Below are 19,614 nucleotides of genomic sequence, written 5' to 3'. Positions count from 1 at the left end.
CCCATGTAAAGGATCCCTTTTCCCATGTAAAGGACACTTTTCCCCACACAAAGGACACCTCTTCTCCTCCATAAAGGATTTCCCCCCTCCTTTTCCTCTCCCCCAGCCCCACACCTCACTCCACAGCACAGCAGTGCCCTGGGAGCTCCCACATCCCAGAATAGTTTTTCCTCCAAGTTCTTCCTGTGCGAGTCTCTCCCTCTCTGCACTAATCACCCCCCGCGGTTATTTCAGCCGCGCTAATTACTGCCACCAACTAATTAATGCCACTTGCCTTCCCCGCGATGTTTGGGAGGGCTGACACCAATTAAGGGCCTCCTGCAGGCTGGGGCTGGCAGGACTCAGAGCAGCCTGGGCTGGCAGCAGGGCTGAGCTCTCCTGGAGGTCACCAGCATTGTCACCAACTGTCCCCAGCCCAGCTGGGATTCCTGGAGGTCACCAGCATTGTCACACACTGTCCCCAGCCCGGGGAGGGCACCTGAGCTTCCCAAACCCAGCTGGGATTCCTGGAGGTCCCCAGCATTGTCACCAACTGTCCCCAGCCCCACAGAGGGCACCTGAGCTTCCCAAATCCAGCTGAGCTCTCCTGGAGGTCACCAGCATTGTCACCAACTGTCCCCAGCCCAGGGAGGGCACCTGAGCTTCCCAAATCCAGCTGGGATTCCCAAAGGTCACCAGCATTGTCACCAACTGTCCCCAGCCCAGGGAGGGCACCTGAGCTTCCCAAACCCAGCTGGGATTCCTGGAGGTCCCCAGCATTGTCACCAACTGTCCCCAAACCCAGCTGGGATTCCTGGAGGTCACCAGCATTGTCACCAACTGTCCCCAGCCCAGGGAGGGCACCTGAGCTTCCCAAATCCAGCTGGGATTCCTGGTGGTCACCAGCATTGTCACCAACTGTCCCCAGCCCCACAGAGGGCACCTGAGCTTCCCAAATCCAGCTGGGATTCCTGGAGGTCACCAGCATTGTCACCAACTGTCCCCAGCCCAGGGAGGGCACCTGAGCTTCCCAAATCCAGCTGGGATTCCCGGAGGTCACCAGCATTGTCACCAACTGTCCCCAGCCCCACAGAGGGCACCTGAGCTTCCCAAACCCAGCTGGGATTCCCAAAGGTCACCAGCATTGTCACACACTGTCCCCAGCCCAGGGAGGGCACCTGAGCTTCCCAAATCCAGCTGGGATTCCTGGAGGTCACCAGCATTGTCACCAACTGTCCCCAGCCCCACAGAGGGCACCTGAGCTTCCCAAACCTTCCCAAATCCAGCTGGGATTCCTGGTGGTCACCAAGATTGTCACAAATTGTCCCCAGCCCAGCTGGGATTGCCTTTGGGGTGAAAAATGCCTATTTGGTGATTGGCTTTTTGCAGCTATTCCAATGAATGTTCTGTGTGTTGTGTTGGGAAGTGATGCTGCGTTAATTCTCTTAAATAAAGTGGTGAATCTGGTTTTAGTTGTCACAAAAAGTTAAAATAGAAACTGTGCTGTGTGAGAGACTTCTGTAAAGAGAGGACTCACAGTGAGACAGCAGCCACAGGACACCTCAGTCGTTCAGAGAAAATGAATTTATTGCTCCATTATCAGGAGAAATGAATTTCTTCCTGCCTCACTGAGCCCTGGAGAGGCCTCAGGATCCAGAGGAAGGAGCTGGCACTGCCCAGACAGAATCCTGTGTGGGAATGGAATTTGTGCACCATGGATGAGCTGTGTGAATATGCAACAGGCTGTTGCATTTAAGGGTTAATCCTCTGTTCATGTCGGTCCTTTTTGGGGCTTATTTTGCCCAAATATCTGTCCACAACTCTTTGTTTTTATTGTTTTTGTGGGAAAACCACACCAGGATTTCTGCCATCCTGCTGGGTGTAGAACTCAAACCAAGAAACCACATTCCAGTTTATCCATTTTGGCTAAAAGCTAGGGCTAGTCAGAAAATAGGGTTTTCTATCTGAAATTCTGGCACATGAAAAGCAAATTAAAAACCACATCAGCTTGATTTTGTATCAGTAAAAGGACTGAATTTCAGACTTGTGGTGTTTCCCAGAAAATGGAAATGTTGAGGGTTTTTTCTGATTTCAGAAAGGGAAATTTCCTCCTTCCCTCCTGGCTCTCAGCATCCAGGATTTGCTGGAAATTTCCTCCTTCCCTTTCCTGGCTCTCAGCTCCAGGATTTGCTGGGAATCTTTTCCCCTCCTGGCTCCCAGTTCCAGGATTTGCTGGAAATTTCCTTTTTCCCTCCTGGCTCTCAGCTCCAGGATTTGCTGGGAATCTTTTTCTGTCCTGGCTCTCAGCTCCAGGATTCCATGAAAATTTCCTCCTTCCCTTTCCTGGCTCTCAGCTCCAGGGTTTGCTGGAAATTTCCTTTTTCCTTTTCCTGGCTCTCAGCATCCAGGATTCCATGGAAATTTCCTTTTTTCCCTCCTGGCTCTCAGCTCCAGGATTTGCTGGAAATTTCCTTTTCCCCTTCTGGCTCTCAGCTCCAGGATTCCATGGAAATTTCCTTTTTCCCTCCTGGCTCTCAGCTCCAGGATTTGCTGGAAATTTCCTTTTCCCCTTCTGGCTCTCAGCTCCAGGATTTACTGGAAATTTCCTCCTTCCCTTTCCTGGCTCTCAGCTCCAGGCTTTGCTGGGAATCTCCTCCTTCCCTCCTGGCTCTCCCGGTGCTGAGGGATCAATCCCAGCCCCTCAGGCTGCCGTGCAGGGTCAGTGGGGGTGAGAGCTCCCAGCTGACCTGCAGGTGTGTCATTAGCATTAACAGCCGCGCTCAGACTCGTTATGCAAATGAGGGGAGAGGAGCCGATTGAGTTATTCATCTTTAACCTTTGCTTTGGGTCCCCGTGACCCCCCCAGGGAGGCTCCTGTGGCTGCTCTGCCTCGGGGGGATGGTTTCTGCTGCTGGCCTCAGCCCCCAGCTGCTCCCTGCTCCGGGGGTGATCCCAGGGGATCCCACCTGATCCCACCTGGACATCCCTCCCTGCGGGTGATCCCAGGGGATCCCACCTGGGCATCCCTCCCTGCAGGTGATCCTGGGGGTGATCCCACCTGGACATCCCTCCCTGGGGGTGATCCCACCTGATTCCACCTGGACATCTTTCCCTGGGGGTGCTCCTGGAGGTGATCCCAGGTGATCCCACCTGCACATCCCTCCCTGGGGATGCTCCTGGGGGTGATTACAGGTGGACATCCCTCCCTGGGGGTGATCCCAGGGGATTCCACCTGGGCATCCCTCCCTCGGAGTGATCCCACCTGATCCCACCTGGGCATCCCTCCCTGGGGGTGATCCCACCTGGACATCCCTCCCTGGGGGTGATCCCACCTGGACATCCCTCCCTGGGGGTGATCCCACCTGATCCCACCTGCACATCCCTCCCTGGGGGTGATCCCAGGGGATCCCACCTGGGCATCCCTCCCTGGGGATGTTCCTGGGGGTGATTCCAGGTGGAAATCCCTCCCTGGGGGTGATCCCACCTGACCCCACCTGCCCATCCCTCCCTGTTGGCCTCCTGGGGCTGCATTCCCAGCCCTGCAGGGAGGAGGGCACTCAGGGTGGCACCAGCTCCCAAATCACTGCCAGGGCCGTGTTCCCTTCTCCCAGCTGTGCTCCTGTGCCTCTGATCCCGAGGTTCCTCCTGTAGCTCCAGGTGGGTCTGAGGAACCTGAGGACATCAGGAACACCCACCTGGATGGCTTTTTGTTATCAGGAGCTGTAGTGACAGGAGATGGGGAATGGGTAGGGCAGGGTTGGATGGGATTGGGGCAGGAATCCTTCCTGTGATGGTGGGGAAGGGCTGGGATGGGATGGGATTGGGGCAGGAATCCTTCCCTGTGAAGATGGGGAGGGCCTGGGATGGGATTTCCCAGGAGCTGTGGCTGTCCCACCCCTGGGAGTGTCCCAGGCCGGGTTGGACAGAGCTTGGAGCACCCTGGGCAGTGAAAGGTGTCCCTGCCTGTGGCAGGGGGTGGCACTGGATGGACTCTCAGGTCCCTTTCCAGCCCGAGTGCCACAGCTTGGTGCAGTGACACCTCCCCGTGGGTCCTGCTCAGTCCTGCCCCACGGGGAGCCCCGTGGCTGGGCTGGGGACAGCTCTGGGGGGTGCTGACCTGTCTGTGTTGCCTTGCAGGGGTTCCCTGGCCCTTCCCACGCCGCCCTGGCCCTGAGCTGTGAGCAGAGAGCCCTGAAGGAGAAGCAGGAGCAGGAGCAGACCCCTGGCTGGGATTTCGGGAGCGGCAGGAGCGAGCTGGCCATCAGGATAGGTAGAGCTGGGCTGCAGCCAGGCAAGCATCCTGTCATATACCATATACCATATACCATATACCATATACCATATACCATATACCATATACCAAATACCACCCGAGGGCACAGAGCCCCTGCTGCCCTGGCACCGGGGCTGCCAGCCTTGCCTTTTTCCTTTTTCTCCTTTCCCTTTCCCTTTCCTTTCCCTTTCCTTTCCCTTTCCTTTCCCTTTCCTTTCCCTTTCCTTTCCCTTTCCTTTCCCTTTCCTTTCCCTTTCCTTTCCCTTTCCTTTCCCTTTCCTTTCCCTTTCCTTTCCCTTTCCTTTCCCTTTCCTTTCCCTTTCCTTTCCCTTTCCTTTCCCTTTCCCTTTCCCTTTCCCTTTCCCTTTCCTTTCCCTTTCCTTTCCCTTTCCTTTCCCTTTCCTTTCCCTTTCCTTTCCCTTTCCTTTCCCTTTCTTTCCCTTTCCTTTCCCTTTCCTTTCCCTTTCCTTTCCCTTTCCTTTCCCTTTCCTTCCCTTTCCTTTCCCTTTCCTTTCCCTTTCCTTTCCCTTTCCTTTCCCTTTCCTTTCCCTTTCCTTTCCCTTTCCTTTCCCTTTCCTTTCCCTTTCCTTTCCCTTTCCTTTCCCTTTCCTTTCCCTTTCCTTTCCCTTTCCTTTCCCTTTCCTTTCCTTTCCTTTCCCTTTTCCTTTCCCTTTCCTTTCCCTTTCCTTTCCCTTTCCTTTCCTTTCCTTTCCTTTCCTTTCCTTTCCTTTCCTTTCCTTTCCTTTCCTTTCCTTTCCTCCCCCTTTCCTCCCCTTTTTTTCCCCCTTTTCCCCTTTTTTTTTCCCCTTTTTCCCCGGGTTATTTCCAGTTCTGCCCCCCCAGTCCCAGCTGTCCCCCCCTCATTCCAGAGCTGAATCCAGAGGGTGGAACTCTCTTTCTCCTTGATCAGATTTTAAGGAAGGAGTTTTGGGTGCCTCTTTGGGCTCCCCCAGCCCCCAGGGGGTGTTTGGGGTGGCTGGTGGGGACAGGTCCCCTGAGACAGCACAAGTGGCTCTTCCTCCACTCAGCAGCTCTCCAGGAGACAAAGCAAATGCAATTGACTCAATTAATTTTATTTCTCCTCTGATGATTTGGTTGTGGTTTGAAGCGTCACGGGTGCAATGGGAGCAGATTGATTTGGAGGAATGGTTTTTCCTTTGGCAAGGAGCAGCTCTGCTCCCCTCTTACATCAGCCTCTGTTATTTACCCGCGTTGCTCAATTGCACCTTCCTAAAACGCGGCAGCAGCCTGGCTTTGTCCAGAGGGGTGGAGGGAACATTTGGGGCTGGGGCAGCAGCCTGGCTTTTTCCAGAGGGATGGAGGGAACATTTGGGGTTGGGGCAGCAGCCTGGATTTTTCCTGATGGATGGGAGAGAACATTTGGGGCTGGGGGCAAGCAGCGCTGGCTTTTTCCAGAGGGATGGGAGGGAACACTCAGGGTTGGGGCAGCAGCCTGGCTTTGTCCAGAGGGATGGAGGGAACACTCTGGGCTGGGGCAGCAGCCTGGCTTTGTCCAGAGGGATGAGAGGGAACATTTGGGGTTGGGGCAGCAGCCTGGCTTTTTCCAGAGGGGTGGAGAGAACATTTGGGGCTGGGGCAGCAGCCTGGATTTTTCCAGAGGGGTGGAGGGATCGGGGTTGTGGCAGCAGCCTGGCTTTGTCCAGAGGGATGGGAGAGAACATTCGGGGCTGGGGCAGCAGCCTGGCTTTGTCCAGAGGGATGGAGGGAACACTCGGGGTTGGGGCAGCAGCCTGGCTTTTTCCAGAGGGATGGAGGGAACGGGGCTGGGACAGCAGCCTGGCTTTGTCCAGAGGGATGGAGGGAACGGGGCTGGGGCAGCAGCCTGGCTTTTTCCAGAGGGGTGGAGGGAACATTCGGGGCTGGGGCAGCAGCCTGGCTTTTTCCTGATGGATGGGAGAGAACACTCGGGGCTGGGGCAGCAGCCTGGCTTTTTCCAGAGGGGTGGAGGGAACATTCGGGGCTGGGGCAGCAGCATGGCTTTTTCCAGAGGGATGGGAGAGAACACTCGGGGCTGGGGCAGCAGCCTGGCTTTTTCCAGAGGGATGGAGGGAACGGGGCTGGGACAGCAGCCTGGCTTTTTCCAGAGGGGTGGAGGGAACATTCGGGGCTGGGGCAGCAGCATGGCTTTTTCCAGAGGGATGGGAGAGAACACTCGGGGCTGGGGCAGCAGCCTGGCTTTTTCCAGAGGGATGGAGGGAACGGGGCTGGGACAGCAGCCTGGCTTTTTCCTGATGGATGGGAGAGAACACTCGGGGCTGGGGCAGCAGCCTGGCTTTTTCCAGAGGGATGGGAGGATTTTTCCTGCTCCGGGCAATGAGCTTTGCATCCTCCGAGTGCTCGGGAGGCAGCTGCAGGGGGGTTGATGTTTTTGTCAGGTGGAAACTTCCCACCTCGGGCACGGTTTAATTTTATTCTTCGAGGGAGAGCAGAAGTGCTCAGCCCTGCAGCTCCCAGCGGCTCGAGCTGCCGAGGTTTTTATGTTTTCATCTCCTTTTAGCTGCAGACAATAACGGTGCCGGTGGGTTTGGGAATAGAAAATTTCCATTAGGCTTTGTTGTTTATTTCCCCCTCTCTGGGGAAATGGTGTTTAGGACAATACATTAATTCTTTTATTGTCTTTTCCTTTTTCCCCCCTTTCTTTCTGGTGAAATACACGCGGTATTTTCACAAGATACTTCCAGGAAAGCTGCTTTCCCCAGGGCTGGGGAGTGCCTGCCTGGCCCTGGGGAGGCTCTGGGAACATAATGGGTGTTTTCAAAGTCTAATGGGTACTAAGTGGAATATTTCAGGCTTAATCACTGCTGAATCATTGACCCTTCCTTCATATTTACATCTTTTTAAATCGCTAAAGCTGGGAAAACAAAGGAAAATCCCAAAGCAGCAGCTGCCTGTGCCTGGGGAGGGATGGGGGGGAGAGCTGGGATGGGAAATGTGAAATGTGGGAGCTGGGATGGGAATGTGGGAGCTGGGATGGGAAATGTGGGAGCTGGGATGGGAAATGTGGGAGCTGGGATGGGAAATGTGGGAGCTGAGAAGGAAATGTGGGAGCTGGGATGGAAATGTGGGAGCTGGGATGGAAATGTGGGAGCTGGGATGGGAAATGTGGGAGCTGAGATGGAAATGTGGGAGCTGGGATGGGAATGTGGGAGCTGGGATGGAAATGTGGGAGCTGGGATGGAAATGTGGGAGCTGGGATGGGAATGTGGGAGCTGAGAAGGGAAGGGCTGGGAAATGTGGGAGCCTGCCTCTCTGCAGGGCCCTGCTGTGGGGCTGGGGCTGCGTTTTTAGCCTGGATTTGGGGTGGCTTTGTGGTTTTGGGGTGGCTTTGGGGTGGCTTTGGGGCTTTGGGGTGTGTTTTGGGGCTTTGGGGTGTGCTCACACTCCGAGCTGTCACCAAGCCAGGAGGTTTCCTTCAGGCCTAGGAGAGGGAGGTGGAGGAAAGGTGGGAGTTACTCTCTCCCTCACCTGCTCTGGGGAGAGGAAAAAGCCTCATTTTGCCTTTTCCCCTCCATCAGCAGTGTTTTGGAGCAGCCCAGGCTGGTGGAAGGTGTCCTGAGGCAGGGATGAGCCTTGAGCTCCCCCCAACCCAAACCAATCCATGGCTGCTCTTCCCCCTCATCCCAAATCCTTTGGGTTCCCATCCCCTGTGTTTGCTGGGCTCTGCTCCAGCCCCTCCCCAGCCTGGCCTGAATGGAATTAAAGTAGGAAAAGTTTTGAATTCAGTACAATCCAGTCCAGAGAGATGCCATTGTCATGGAGGCCAAATGTGAAAACATCAATGAGTTCAGGGCTGCCAAGTTTCCTGATGGATCTCTGGGATCTCAGGTGAATTTTTAGTTTTCCTGTAAGGTTCAGCTCCTAAATCCATTTGGCACGGAATCATAAATTTCATGGAAAGTGAAGTAAAATTTCAGCCTTCCATCCCAAATCCTTTGGGTTCCCTTCCCCTGTGTTTGCAGGGCTCTGCTCCAGCCCCTCCCCAGCCTGGCCTGAATAGAAAAAAGATTTTCTGGGGGTTGCTGAAAGCTGCCTGTGCCTGGAGTAAGGTGTGAGTGTCCCTGGGAAATGCAGGATTGCACTGAAACCTGGGTCTGGACTGGCTGATGAGTGGGATAATCACCAGGCTTTAATTACTCCAGGGGAGGGAGATCCCACCCCTGTCCCTGGTGGCTCTGAGAAGGCAAGGGCTGTGCTGGGAGCAGCTGGGGATGGAGCTCAGGGGTTGTTCCCACCTGGTGGAGCCCACAGGGCTCCCAGGACCAGGGGAGAGATGAGAATCTTGACTCCACATTTCAGAAGGCTGATTTAGTATTTTATGATATGTATTGTGTGAAAAGAAAACGATCTATTAAAAGAATAGAGGAAAGGATTTCATAGAAGGCTTGAAAGGAAAGAAAGGAATGGAAGGATAACAAAAGCTGGTGACTCTCAGAGGGTCTGAGCCAGCTGACTGTGGTTGGCCATTAATTAGAAATGTCAGGAAAACCGACCCACAAACTCCAGAGATTTCTGTCCAGAAAGGAGCCAGAGCAGTCCTGGAACTTTATTCCAACCAAGGCAGAGGCCATGGGGCATCCCCTGGGGTCTCTCCAATTTTTGGAGAGTGCAGCCTCCTTTTTATCCCAATTTCCAGCCACATTTCCCTTCTCTCTTTCCCCATTTCTGAGGTACCTGAGAGGTTCAGACTCCCCAAACACCTGATCCCAGAGATTCCCCTCTAATGCATAACCCTCCCTTTTCATTTTTAATTCTTATGGAATTTAGGGGTTTTTCCCCATTTCTGAGGTACCTGAGAGGTTCAGACTCCCCAAAACACCTGATCCCAAAGATTCCCCTCTAATGCACAACCCTCCCTTTTCATTTTTAATTCTTCCTGAATTTAGGGGTTTCTCTTCCCTGTTGTTTCTTTCATCTTTCAATGTCTAATTTCATTTCTCAGCCAACCTGAAGTTTATTTGTAAAAGCAAATCTCTTTTCCCATCCATCAATCAGTGGAACCCTTCCCATTGTTGCTTTTCTCTCCCAGAGCTGGTTTTATGTTTTATGCCCCAGCAGGGCCCCAGCTGGTCTGGAAAGACAAATCCAGCATTCCCCTCAGGAACAGCCAGCACAGACCAGCCCAAGATGCCCCTGTTGCATTCCACAGCAGCACACAATTCTTCTTTTCCTTTTCCTCTGAGGCTTCCCAGCTTCTCAGGAGAGAGAAATCCCGGCAAAAGGATTTTCCATAAAACATGTCTGGACACTCTGGGCTGCCAGGAGTGCCCTGGCTGGGCTGTGCCCCCCTGCCCTGCTCCTCACCCCCCTGGGCAGCCCAGGGCCGGGGCCAGCCCGTCCTGCTGCCTTCTGCATGCTGAGGAAACGGCCAGGGCAGGGTCAGTGAGGGCTGGAGGCCAGGCCTGACCCCGCTGTGTTCTGAGGCAGTTCCCAGAAAGGATTTCCAGGCAGCAGAGCACCTGGAAACCCGAGCTGTGCCTCAGGACAGCTGCCTGTGGAACAGCTGGTGCCTCCTGCTGCTGATTCACAGCCCAGTCCTGGAGATGAGTGGGAGATGCTGCTCCCATCCCTCCTCCTCTCCCCTGGAGCATCCCCTGCAGCTGGGAGGGCTCTGGGGCACAGCAGGGTGGGTGCAGAGCTGGCTGAAACCCCAAACCCCCCCGGGGTGCCCCGGCAGGCAGTGCCCAGCACGGCTCCGGGGAGAAAAGGGCAGCAGGAATTGCTGCACTCCAGAGGAATGGCTGAGGAAGCAGCAGGAGGAGCAGCAGCAGCAGCATCTCTGCTGCTCATCATCCAGCCCAGAGCCAGGGATGTGAGGCTGGCTCCTGGAGAGAGGTTTTACAGGAGCCTGGAGTGACAGGACAGGGAGGAACAGCTCCAGACTGACAGGGACGGGGCTGGGATTGATGTTTGGGAGAAATCCTCCCCTGGCAGGGCAAAATCCACCCTGGGAGTGCAAAATCCATCCCTGAGAGAGCAAAATCCATCCCTGGGAGGGCAAAATCCATCCCTGGGAGGGCAAAATCCATCCCTGGGAGTGCAAAATCCATCCCTGGGAGGGCAAAATCCATCCCTGGGAGTGCAAAATCCTCCCCTGGCAGGGCAAAATCCTCCCCTGGCAGGGCAAAATCCATCCCTGGAGGGTGAAATCCACCCCTGGCAGGGCAAAATCCTCCCCTGGAGGGTGAAATCCACCCCTGGAAAGGCAAAATCTGTCCCTGGCAGGGCGAAATCCTTCTCTTGGAGGTCAAAATTTTTCCCTGGGAGGACAAAATCCCTCCCTGGAATGGAATTCCCAGAGCAGCTGTGGCTGCTCCATCCCCAAGGCCAGGTTGGAGCCCCCTGGGCTGGTGGGAGGTGTTGATCCCCTGGAGCACCTGGATGATTTTCCATTTCCCTGGTGCCCGTTGTGCCCCTGGCTGCAGCAGTGTGGAGTCACTGCTGGCACCGAGGGCAGCCAGGCTCTGCTGGAATGACTCAGTTGGCTTTTGCTGGGCAGTGATTTAGGAGCTGCTGCCCTGGCATCCCTGCCTGGCTGCTCAGGAGCAGATCCAGGTGGATTTCATGGCTGCACAAACCACCCTGTGTTTGCAGCAGCGTCTGTGAGAAATGAAATTTTGTTAAACTCATTACTTCAATGAGCTGGGAGCTCTGGGGGACCTGCACAGAAACCTCATCACGTGGAAATTATATATTTTTTTCCCCCTCAAATTGGAGCTGCTGCATCACATCTGAGGCCCAGGTGGGGATTTGGGCCCCTGGAGCAGGGCAGGGTGGGCTGGGCACAGCCCAGGACCTGCTGGGCCCCTTGCAGCAGCATCCCCCCTTCCTAAGCTCATTCTTTGCCTTTTTTCCCTCATTTTTCCCCTCCAAAGGAAGTTTCCATGCAGCAGGGCTGCCCCAGGGGCTGCAGGGGAGAGGAAGCAGAAGCTGCTCATGCAGCATCTCCTTTTCTCAGTGCACTGGAGTGAGCTGGGGGGATCAGAGGAGACCAAAAACCCCTGGGAACCAGCACAGAGAGAGAGCAGGAGCTGAATTTTGGGCTTGGCCCTGATGCTCGAGGCAGCACATCAGTGGGGCTTGTCCTTAGAGCCAAAAAATTCCCATTTTTCCCTGTTTCTCCTGAGAAGGAAGGGAAGCCCAGCCCAGCTGTCTGACAGGAGCAGCCTGTGGGTTCTCTCGCCCTTCCCTCCCTCCCTGAGCAGCAGCAGAGGCTGTGAGGGGGAAATGATGGATCCAGACCCTGGGGATGGTCGGGCTCGTTCAGCCAGAGCCTCCCGTGTGCATCCAAAGGGTTCATGAAGCCCTTGTGACTCACACAGCACGGAACTCCTGCTTGGAAAGGAGGAAGAAGGAGCTGAAAGGGGCTGTTGCCCAGTTTTTAACCATCCCAGCTCTGTCTGGGATAACTCTCACAAGCCATCAAGCCACGGGAGGGCTCAGAGGCAGCCTGGGTGATAAATGCCCGTGGCAGTGTCTGTATTGATTCAAACCCATCCCAATGCCTCTTCCTGAAGGTCTCAAATCCTTCCTGACCGTCCCTGGCAGCCTGGGCTCCTGCCTGGCTTTCACAGCCTGGGCTGGGTGAGGATTTGAGGGCCCAGGGCTGCAGGGAGGGAGCTGAAATGGGGGCACAGCATTCCTGCCGAGGCGATGGGATGCACCCAGGGCTCTGTGCCCCCTCCCTGCTCCTGGCAGGTCACTCATATCATCTGAAAAATCCTCTTCACACAAGGGTTTGCTCCTGGGAAGCCTCAGGTCCTCCTGTTGTGCTGCTTTAGAATGTAATCTAAAAGTTATTTATCCAACATGTGAATTAATTCAACTTAATGGCCAGCTGTGTCAAAACTCTAAGGGGTCACAAGCTTTCACTGTCATTCTTGTTAAACCTTCTGTCTAACTTCTACTCTTTAATATAGTTTAAAGTGATATAATATAATATAGTGATAATATAATATAATATAATATAATATAATATAATATAATATACTAATATAATATAATAGTAGTATATAATATAATATAATAGTAGTATATAATATAATAATATAGTTTTGTTATAATACAGTTAATAATATAATATAATATAATATAATATAATATAATATAATATAATATAATATAATATATCAACCTTCTATAATCATAAAATCAAATTCATCTCTTCCCTCGTCCTAAAAACCCCAACAAAAACAGAGGGCAGCCAAGCTGATTTTCTAGGCAGTCTCTCTGGCCAGTTTATGATCTAGATCAAAATGTCAGAGGCCCTGAAGAATAGAGAGCTTCTAGTTGACAGGAGTGGCAGTAATTCTGCATTTAAAAATCTGTTCTAAAGGCAAATGTGACCTCTGATGTCTGGAGCATTGCTGAGTTGGAGCTCACTTGCTGCTGCTTTTCTTCCTTGTCTGAGTGGGGGAAGTTTCAGCCTGCTACAGAGCGTTCAGCACTCCAGTGCAGCTGCTCTGAGAAAAAAAACCCCTGAAATTTCAAGGTTTATTAAACCAAGCCAACAATTGGTTTGCTGCAGCCCCTGGAGTGGAGCTTGCTTTGGCTCCATTCAGCCAGCACAGGAATTCATTTGTTTCCTGGAGCTGGTTCTTCAGCTGGCAGTGGGATGGGGATGGTTTGGAGTCACCCTGAGGAGGGTTTGAGGAGTGGAATGAGGAGCAGGGGCTGGGAAGGCTGGGGAGCCCTGCTCTGAGCCAGAAGAAAGGGTTATTGCCCAGATGATTCCAGCTAGCCAGCATGTAGTGATGGGGGAGTGTGTGAAACAGCCCTACCAGCTGTGCCCGTGCAGAGGGGCTGTGGATGCAGGTGTGAGGTGGGAAATGGGGGTGGGAGTGACCCCAAAATGGAGCTGGGGGGCACTGGAGTGGCCCTGAGCCCCTGGGGGTGTGTGGAGCACTTGGGTCATGCCCTGGGGACAGAAATATGTAAAAATACAGTCGGGGTTTGCCTGGTTGGGAGCCCTGTGCAGGGGCCCTGTTGCCTCCCCTGCAGTGCCACCCCAAGGGACGGATTTAGGTCCAAAAAACCCTGAGCTGCTTTGGGATGTTGACCCAAACCTGCTTTGGGATTTTGAACCCTTCCTCTGGGCCTGCTGCTGCCAAGGGCTAGAGCTGGATCCAAGGAGAAAGCCATGGAGGCAGCCATGTCTTGGCAGTTTTGTGTTCCCCTTGGGAAGGCTTTTGCAGCTGCAGTATGCCTGGAGCTCTGGGCTTTGTGGTTTTCTGAACCCTAACTCTAGGCGTAACCCTAACCTTAACCCTAGACAGTAAACCCAGACTTAGACCAGGACTGGTTCTGTGGGAAAAGCTGTGGAGGCAGCCATGTCTTCGCAGTTTTGTGTTCCCTTTGGGATGCCTTTTGCAGCTGCAGTGTGCCTGGAGCTCTGGGCTTTGTGGTTTTCAAAACCCTAACCCTAGGTGTAACCCTAAAACAAACCCTAACCCTAGGCAGTAAACCCAGCATGGTCTAGGGCTGGTTCTAAGGAAAAAGCTGTGGAGGCAGCCATGTCTTGGCAGTTTTGTGTTCCCCTTGGGATGCCTTTTGCAGCTGCAGTGTGCCTGGAGCTCTGGGCTTTGTGGTTTTCTGAACCCTAACCCTAACTCTAACCCTAACCCTAACCCTAGGCAGTAAACCCAGCCTTGGACCAGGGCAGGTTCTAAGGAAAAAGCTGTAGAGGCAGCCATGTCTTGGCAGATTTGTGTTCCCCTTGGGATGCCTTTTGGAGCTGCAGTGTGCCTGGAGCCCTGGGCTTTGTGGTTTTCTGAACCCTAACCCTAGGCGTAACTCTAACCCTAGGTTGATAAGCAAAAGCAGCCTTGGACCAGGGCTAGTTCCAAGGAAAATGGGATGGAGGCAGCCATGTCTTGGCAGTTTTCCATTCCCCTTGGCATGCTGATTTCAGCTGCAGTGTGCCTGGAGCTCTGGGCTTTGTGGTTTTCAAAACCTTAACCCTAACCCTAATCCTAGATGTACCCCTAACCCTAGGCAGTAAACCCAGCCTTGGACCAGGACTGGTTCTAAGTATAAAGCCATGGAGGCAGCCATGTCTTGGCAGTTTTGTGTTCCCCTTGGGATGCCTTTTGCAGCTGCAGTGTGCCTGGAGCCCTGGGCTTTGTGGTTTTCAAACCCTAACCCTAACCCAAGGCGTAACCCTAGCCTGTAAACCCAGCTTTGGACCAGGGCTGGTTCCAAGGAAAAAGCTGTGGAGGCAGCCATGTCTTGGCAGTTTCCTGTTCCCCTTGGCATTCCTATTTCAGCTGCAGTGTTTGTGGAGCTTTGGGCTCTCTGGTTTAAAAACTTTAATCCTAGGTGTAACCGTAACCCCAAATCTAACCCCAAACCCTAACCCTAGGTGTAACCCTGGTTGTGTCCTGGGACATCCCTGTCTCTGCTTCTGCTTCCTCAGCTCTAAGCACCCCAAACCTCCTCAGCCTTTGGTGCCTTGTGATGTTTGGGGCACCTTGGGCTGTGTTTTATTCCCCAAAATCTCCTGGGCTCTTGCCAAGGCTGCACAAAGGGCTCCTGTGCTGCCGGGTGGCAGCACCCACTGGCAGCCCGGGGCTCTTTGTGGAGCTGGAAAAATGGATGGATTTCCGTGTGCCCTGGGAAAATGGACACATTCCAGTCTTGGCTGGGATTTGGGGTGAGGTCTCCCAGGTGGTTTTGCTCTCACACACCAGTTCAACTCCAGTTTGAGCCAGAGCTGGGTGCCCGTGACTGGGGAGCTGCTGGGACGGAGCTCAGCCTGCTGGAGCTGGGATCCATTTTCCTCCCTGGAGCTAGGATATTTTTTCTTTTCTGGAGCTGAATCCTTTTTCCTCCTGCTGAATCTGGGATCCTTTTTCTTCCCTGGTGCTGGGATCCTTTTTTCCTTCTACAGGATCTGGGATCCTTTTTCCTCCTGCAGGATCTGGGATCCTTTTTCTTCCTGCAGGAGCAGGGATTCTTTTTCCTCCCTGGAACTGGGATCCCTTTTCTCTCCTGCAGGATCTGGGATCCTTTTCCTTCCTGCAGCAGCAGGTTTCCTCTCCCTGAGTGCCTGCTCTGCTGTGATTTGTGCTGTGATTTTCTTCCCATCTGGTTTCCATTCCCACCCATTTATTTTCCTGGCAGCTCTGGGTGTCCTGAGCACGTTGTTCATGCCCAGGCCTCCCTTTTGTGCCCCAGCACGTGGTATATGGCACAGGATGATGGAATATGCCTTTGCCCTAAAAATCAATGTTTTAGTTCCTCCCCCCTCCCACCAGGAAGCTCTCCCAGATACAGGTATTGATTGGTGAGCTAAAAGCCATGTTTAGATCAGAATTGCCCTTTAAATCACCAGGGTTGGGGGGTTTGCACCATCATTGCTCTTTAATTCAGTGGGGTTGGGGGGTGTAGAGTCTAATTGTTCTTTAATTCAGTGGGGCTCATGGATTTGTGCTTAACTGCTCTTTAAATCAGTGGGGCTGGGGGGTTTTCACTTTGATTATTCTTTAATTCAGTGGTGTTGCGAGATTTTATTTTGATTTTTATTTTGATTTTTGTTTTGATTTTTCCTTTTTTTTATTTAATCTGTTATTTTTCCTATTATTTTTCCTATTATTTTTCCTTTTATTTTTATTTTATTTTTTGTTTTCCTGTTATTTTTCCTGTTATTTTTCCTTTTGATTTTCCTTTTATTTTTATTTTATATTTGTTTTCCTGTTATTTTTCCTTACGATTTTCCTTTCATTTTTATTTTACTTTTGTTTTTCCTGTTATTTTTCCTTTTGATTTTCCTTTCATTTTTATTTTATATTTGTTTTCCTGTTATTTTTCCTTTTGATTTTCCTTTTATTTTTATTTTATATTTGTTTTCCTGTTATTTTTCCTTTTGATTTTCCTTTTATTTTAATTCTATTTTTGTTTTCCTGTTATTTTTCCTTTTGGTTTTCCTTTTATTTTAATTCTATTTTTGTTTTCCTGTTATTTTTCCTATTATTTTCCTGTTATTTTTCCTTTTGATTTTCCTGTTATTTTTCCTTTTATTTTACTTTTATTTTTACTTTTACTTTTGATTTATTTTGATTTTGATTTTCCAAGCCCTGCTGCTTTCTCCTCTGTACTGCTGCCAGCCTCAAGCAAAGCTCTTTATCTCTAACCCGTGTTATCTGCGAGGCCCAGAGCTGAGCAGATCCTGCCCATCTGGGGCTCCTCCAGCAGCTCAGAGCTCTCCCCGGGCCCCATCTCACCCTCCTGGGGGATGCTCAGCGATCAATCCCCAACCCCAGGGGCTGCTGCAGAGGGGAGCAGAGCTGGGATTCCTTCCCTTCAAAGGCTGGGATGGATGTGCGGCAGCAGATGGTGTGAACTGCCTGAAAGTCGGCCTGAATTGCCAATTAAGTGTAATTAAAACCGGGCTTATTTATTTGTTTGGTTGCCAAGGGGCGTCGCTTCCCTTTGAACCAGGGGCTGGGCCCTGCTGCTTCCCTGCTCCCGGGGGCTGGGAGGGGGTTACAGGAGGTGCTGGGATTTGGGATCCATCCTGGAATGGTTCTGGGGCTTTGTCCAGCCAGGATGGAGGGGGTTACAGTGCTGGGATTTCAGATCCATCCTGGAATGGTTCTGAGGCTTCTTCCAGCCAGGATGGAGGGGGTTACAGTGCGGGGTTTTCAGATCCATCCTGGAATGGTTCTGGGGCTTTGTCCAGCCAGGATGGAGGGGGTTACAGTGCTGGGATTTGGGATCCACCCTGGAATGGTTCTGGGGCTTTGTCCAGCCAGGATGGAGGGGGTTACAGTGCTGGGATTTCAGATCCATCCTGGAATGGTTCTGGGGCTTTGTCCAGCCAGGATGGAGGGGGTTACAGTGCTGGGATTTCAGATCCATCCTGGAATGGTTCTGGGGCTTTTCCAGCCAGGATGGAGGGGGTTACAGTGCTGGGATTTCAGATCCATCCTGGAATGGTTCTGAGGCTTCTTCCAGCCAGGATGGAGGGGGTTACTGTGCTGGAGTTTGGGATCCATCCTGGAATGGTTCTGGGGCTTTGTCCAGCCAGAACGGAGGGGGTTACAGTGCTGGGATTTGGGATCCATCCTGGAATGGTTCTGGGGCTTCTTCCAGCTGGAATGTAGGGAGTTACAGGAGGTGCTGGGATTTGGGATCCATCCTGGAATGGTTCTGGGGCTTTTTCCAGCCAGGATGGAGGGGGTTACAGTGCTGGGGTTTGGGATCCATCCTGGAATGGTTCTGGGGCTTCTTCCAGCCAGGATGGAGGGGGTTACAGTGCTGGGATTTGGGATCCTTCCTGGAATGGTTCTGGGGCTTTGTCCAGCCAGAATCCCTCTCTGGGGTGGGAATGGGGGCAGTCCCCAGTCTCATCCTGGGAAGAAGCAATATGGGGGGGATAATTTTGGTTTTGTTTGAAATGGGGCTCAGAGCGACCTGGGATAGGGAATAATCCCCTGCCCACGGCTGTGGGGTGGAACTGGATGAGTTTAAAGATCTCTTCCAGCCCATCCCACGATTCCATCCCTTCCCAGGTGGATCTCAGCAGCTTCCCCTGGGCAGCTCAGGGGTAGTGGCTGTGCCCTGGGTGCCAAATCCCTGCAGAATCTCCATCATTTCCTGCTCCCTGCTGGTGTTTTCCTGGAGTGGGGTTGTCAGGCACATCCACATGCCCTGTGCAGGAGCAGAGGAGCAGCAGGAGCAGCCTGGGGTGCTGAGTGGGAGGGTTTTTCCATGGAAAGGCAGTTTGGAGTGATCCTTCATGGGAACACACAGGGAAAGGGAGCGAGGAGGATTTTTTTTCCGTGTGTGCTCCCACCCTGCTCAGCTCCAGCTGAGTCATCCCTGCATTCCCACCTCGGGCTCAGGGACATCCATTTCCTTTGGATTCTGAGGAGGAAAAAGAACCCAGCTCCTTCTGCCACAAACCCCGGGCATGCTTCAGATCCTCCTTTTTTATGGAATGGATTTTGGGGTGGTGTTTGCTGCCCTGCCCCTACCCTGGGAGATTTGGGATTGGTGTGAGGATGTGCCTGGGATTTGGGATTTAGGATTGGTGTGAGGATGTGCCTGGGATTTGGGAGATTTAGGATTGGTGTGAGGATGTGCCTGGGATTTGGGATTTGGGATTGGTGTGAGGATGTGCCTGGGATTTGGGATTTAGGATTGGTGTGAGGATGTTCCTGGGATTTGGGGTTGGTGTGAAGATGATGCTGGGATTTGGGATTTAGGATTGGTGTGAAGATGATGCTGGGATTTGGGATTCGGGGTTGGTGTGAGGATGATGCTGGGCATGGTTTTGTCCCCTCTGTGGGGACAGATGTTGTCCAAGCCCTGGAGAGGGGTTTGTCCTTCCTGCAGGGCTGGAGTGAGGGAATCCTGCTGGAGCCACCCTGGATTTCTGGGCTGGAGCCACAGCCTGTTCCTGCTTCTGCCAGAGACAGGAGTTCTCATTTCAGAGCTGTTCATCCCAGATCCATAAATCAGAGTTTATGGGAGGAAAAATCCCATGCCCTGAGCCTGAGCCTTGTCTTCCCCACTCCTCCCTTTGGCCACGTCACTCCCAGCCCTGGCTTTGCCTTTGTCCCTAAAATAGGACCATGGAACATTGCACAGGGCTGGAGAGAGCTGCACTTGGAATAAACCCTGGATCCTGTCAGGAATCCTGTGGGAAGTGGCTCCTGCTCAGCCAGCAGGGCTCTCCTCAGTTCCATTTCCCTCCCTGCTGGTGTTCTCCTGCTGCAGGTTTCCCCAGTGGGAGATGGGGAATGTCCTGCTCTCCTCCCTGTGGGGCTGGTTGGGATCCAGCCCCCTGTGGGGACTCAGGGCTGTGCTGGGATCCCACCACGGGCTCCTCTCCAGGCTCTCCTGGTCTCCTCCCACCCCACAATCCCTCTCAATGCAGTTTGTGTGCAGAACCCCCCAGGGCTGCTGGAACTGGATCCCCTTGGGATCAGGGGGGTGTGTGGTTCCTCCAGGGTATCCCACTCCCAGTCCCACCTGCCTGGATGATGGATTGTGCTCCTGGAAGCCGCCTCATGCTCTGGTTATTCCTGGAGAACAGGCAACAATCCAGTCTGTTTGTCCCTCCAGAGGGAGCTGCCATCGATTTTGTGAGCCCAAGGGCTGAGAACAAAGGAGCACTTGATTTATTTTCCTCAGAAATCGATTCCTTATTTTATTTCTCCACCTCTGGGAGGGGCCCTTTTCCAGGTGTGTGCCAGCCCCAGACTGGGAAGTTGGTGCTGCTTCCCTGAGCTGGGTGGGGGATGAGGATGGCAGCTCCAGCTGTGTCTCTCCAGATGTGGATTTATCCCAGAGCCCTGGGAGCTGCTGAGCAGCAAATGCAGCCTGGCACTGGAGGAATT

General features: G+C 52.8%; 1 protein-coding gene across 2 annotated transcripts in view; it reads left to right on the top strand.

The window, feature by feature from the left end:
- SLC39A11 (solute carrier family 39 member 11) overlaps positions 1-19,614 on the top strand; it is a 73,162-nt gene that overhangs the window by 15,427 nt on the left and 38,121 nt on the right. The window contains exon 5 of one of the 2 annotated variants that reach the window (XM_059864249.1): positions 4,117-4,249. In XM_059864249.1, the coding sequence (XP_059720232.1) occupies positions 4,117-4,249 (133 nt within the window). Of the gene's footprint in view, positions 1-4,116; positions 4,271-19,614 lie in introns of both variants that reach the window. The other variant, XM_059864248.1, reaches the window with a different exon arrangement.

Source organism: Haemorhous mexicanus, chromosome 20, assembly GCF_027477595.1.
Source record: "Haemorhous mexicanus isolate bHaeMex1 chromosome 20, bHaeMex1.pri, whole genome shotgun sequence".
NCBI classification, from domain to species: Eukaryota; Metazoa; Chordata; class Aves; order Passeriformes; family Fringillidae; genus Haemorhous; species Haemorhous mexicanus.
The sequence above is the reverse complement of the archived record's forward strand: the minus strand, read 5'-3'. Positions and strand labels throughout refer to the sequence as shown.